General features: G+C 41.2%; 1 protein-coding gene across 1 annotated transcript; it reads left to right on the forward strand.

Moving 5' to 3' along the window:
* Nucleotides 1-446: 446 nt before the first annotated feature.
* LOC118882900 (40S ribosomal protein S21-like) lies at nt 447-763 on the forward strand. Its single transcript, XM_036829275.1, has one exon. It carries the CDS (start codon nt 476-478, stop codon nt 761-763), a length of 288 nt encoding a protein of 95 aa, XP_036685170.1. The 5' UTR covers nt 447-475.
* The last annotated feature ends 1895 nt before the right edge of the window (nt 764-2658 follow it).

Genomic DNA, 2658 nt, shown 5'->3' on the forward strand with positions numbered 1-2658 from the left:
GGCTTGAAACTGGTTGAAAAGAATTCGATTCCTTCCTTCCTTATTTTAAATTTACATAAGTAGGATCTTCAAACATAGGATATGGTGGACAGCATCCATGTTACCATTCTAGGTTAGTAGTTGTTACTCTACTGAGACGTCTCATTGGAATGCAAGAGCTTCTCAAATTATAAAGATTATTAGCATTACTGCTGTTGATGAGATGAATGAGCCTATAGATGAAGGATTTCATGTGTGTGTGCATCAGCGTAGTTGGAGTAATGTAGTGACAACCCTGAAAGGCCAAGAAAGTGCTGCGGGAAGAAGATCATATTTACTACTACAAATATAACGATGAAGGGAATTTTTGCTCATGTTAAGTGTATAACCTGAGAAGAGTGGAAATCAGTGCATGAAGCCTCCTATAATAGTGAACACTGCTGCTTTTTTTATCTGTGCTCACGCTCATCGTGGTGCCACCAGACGCTCCCTCAACATGCAGAACGATGCCGGCGAGCTTGGGGGCCTGTACATGCTGCGGAAATGCTCCGCCGGCAACCGCGTCATCGGCGCCAAGGACCATGCGTCCATCCAGATGAACGTGGCTGAGGTTGACAAGGTGACAGGCAGGTTCAATGGCCAGTTTAAAACCTACGCTATCTGCGGGACCATTCGCAGTATGGGTGAGTCAGATGACTCCACTCTCCAACTGGCCAAGGCAGATGGCATCATCTCAGAGAACTTCTGCCTAGAGAGGAACCTGGGTGTGGAATGTTTGTCATAAATAAATAGTGAACCCCCCCCCCAAAAAAAATAGTGAACACTGCTCCCATTGACATTACATAATGGAAGTGTGCTACTTCGTAGTATGTACCATGGAGGACAATGTCCAGGGATGAATTAGCTAAGACCATTCCTGTCACACAACCTACTGTAAAAAGAAAAAGCCCAAAGCTCATACATAATAGAGTGGGAGATCATGTAATATTACCTCCATGAAGAGTTGCTAATCAGATAAATACTTTCACTCCTGTCGGGATAGAAATAATTACTTTAGCTGATGTGAAGTATGTTCATGGGTTGACATCTATCCCTACTGTAAACATATGATGGATCCACAAGATAAGTCCTAAAAAGCCAATGGACATGACTCACACTATTCCCATATATGCAAAAGGCTCTTTTTGTCCTAAATAGTATGTAATATGTGAGATTATTCCAAATCCTGGTAGGCTACAAGTAACAGACTTCAGGGTGACCAAAGAATCAAAATAGGTGTTGGTATAGGATTGGGTCTCCTCCTGCAGGGCCAAAGAAAATAGTGTTTATATTTCTTTCTGTTAACAATATGGTAATTTCGGCTGCTAGAACTGAGAGTGATAATGATAGTAACGTGGCTAGAATTAGGGCAGATCAAACAAATAATGGTGTTTGGTATTGAGATATGTCTGCTGTTTTATAGTAAAGATTATAGTTGTTGACTGAAAAAAACGCACAACGTGAGAGTTGTGTGTGAAGTTTTATCTTGGGGCAAAATGAGGACTGTAGCCGGGGAGACAGCATTTTAGATAGCTCTGAGAAACCGCTCCAGAGAGGTAGGGGGAAGGTCAGTATATATGTGATTTTGGTGCAGGGGGAGTACATGCAATCAGGCACATATTTTTTTGCAGAAGGATTGTGCTAGTCACGAGGAGCGAAGTCACCCATGAAGGATTTTAGTGCTTTTCTAAATACGAGGAGATGCAAGAATTGGGCTCATAAAATCTTCTCCTGAAAATATCTAACTATCTGAAGACCTGTTCTGCCAGTTTTTCCCAGGGCATAGAGTGCCTCATTCCTGATCTTCACCCTGAACTCCTTTCAGATATTAAAGGTCACCAGCTGCTGCAGCTCATAATTTAATCCTTGTAGAGGTAGATGGCAAGTGCCAATTTGTAGTTGTCATAGTGATAAAATTAATAGCACCAAGAATTGAAGAGACATCTGCTAAACGTAAGGAGAAAATGGTTAGGTCAACAGAGGCTCCTGTGTGGGCCAGACTGCTGGCTAGAAGTGGATATACACTTCAACCAGTACCAGAACCAGCTTCTACTGTTGATGATAGGAGTAGGAGTAAGAATGATGGGGGAAGTAGTCAAAAGCTTCTCTTACTTTTCAGGGAAATGCTATATCAGGTGCCCCAGTTATTAGTGGGACAAGTCAATTTCTGAACCCTCCAATCATAATGGGTACAACTATACAGAAAATTATTACAAATGCAGGGGCTGTTATGGCTACATTACAGATTTGGTCATCTCCAAGTAGCACTCCAGGTTAGCATAGCTCAACATGGATTAATAGACTTAAGGTGTTGCCTACTATTCCAGCTCAAGCACCAAATAGTAAATATAAAGTGCCGATATCTTTGTGCTTTGTTGAAAATGATCAGCAGTTTATGAACATAAGTAAAATGACTGAGTTAGCATTAGACTATAAATCTAAAGAAAGAGATTGAGACCCCTTTTTGCCAAGCCCTGTGTTCAATCAACAAATTGAATTGCAAATTCAAAGAAGCAGCTTCAATTCTGCCTGTGCTTCTCCCATCTTTTTTTTTTTTTTTTTGCAAGGTGGGAGAAGTATTCAATAGATTGAAGCCAGGTGACTACAGTGTTTCCCTGTTAACTAAGATTTCGTGGGATG

Source organism: Balaenoptera musculus, chromosome 16, assembly GCF_009873245.2.
Source record: "Balaenoptera musculus isolate JJ_BM4_2016_0621 chromosome 16, mBalMus1.pri.v3, whole genome shotgun sequence".
NCBI lineage: Eukaryota > Metazoa > Chordata > Mammalia > Artiodactyla > Balaenopteridae > Balaenoptera > Balaenoptera musculus.

Bases quoted from the DNA above. Each gene is read 5' to 3' on its own strand.
- LOC118882900 (XM_036829275.1), top strand. From the start codon at position 476: ATGCAGAACGATGCCGGCGAGCTTGGGGGCCTGTACATGCTGCGGAAA.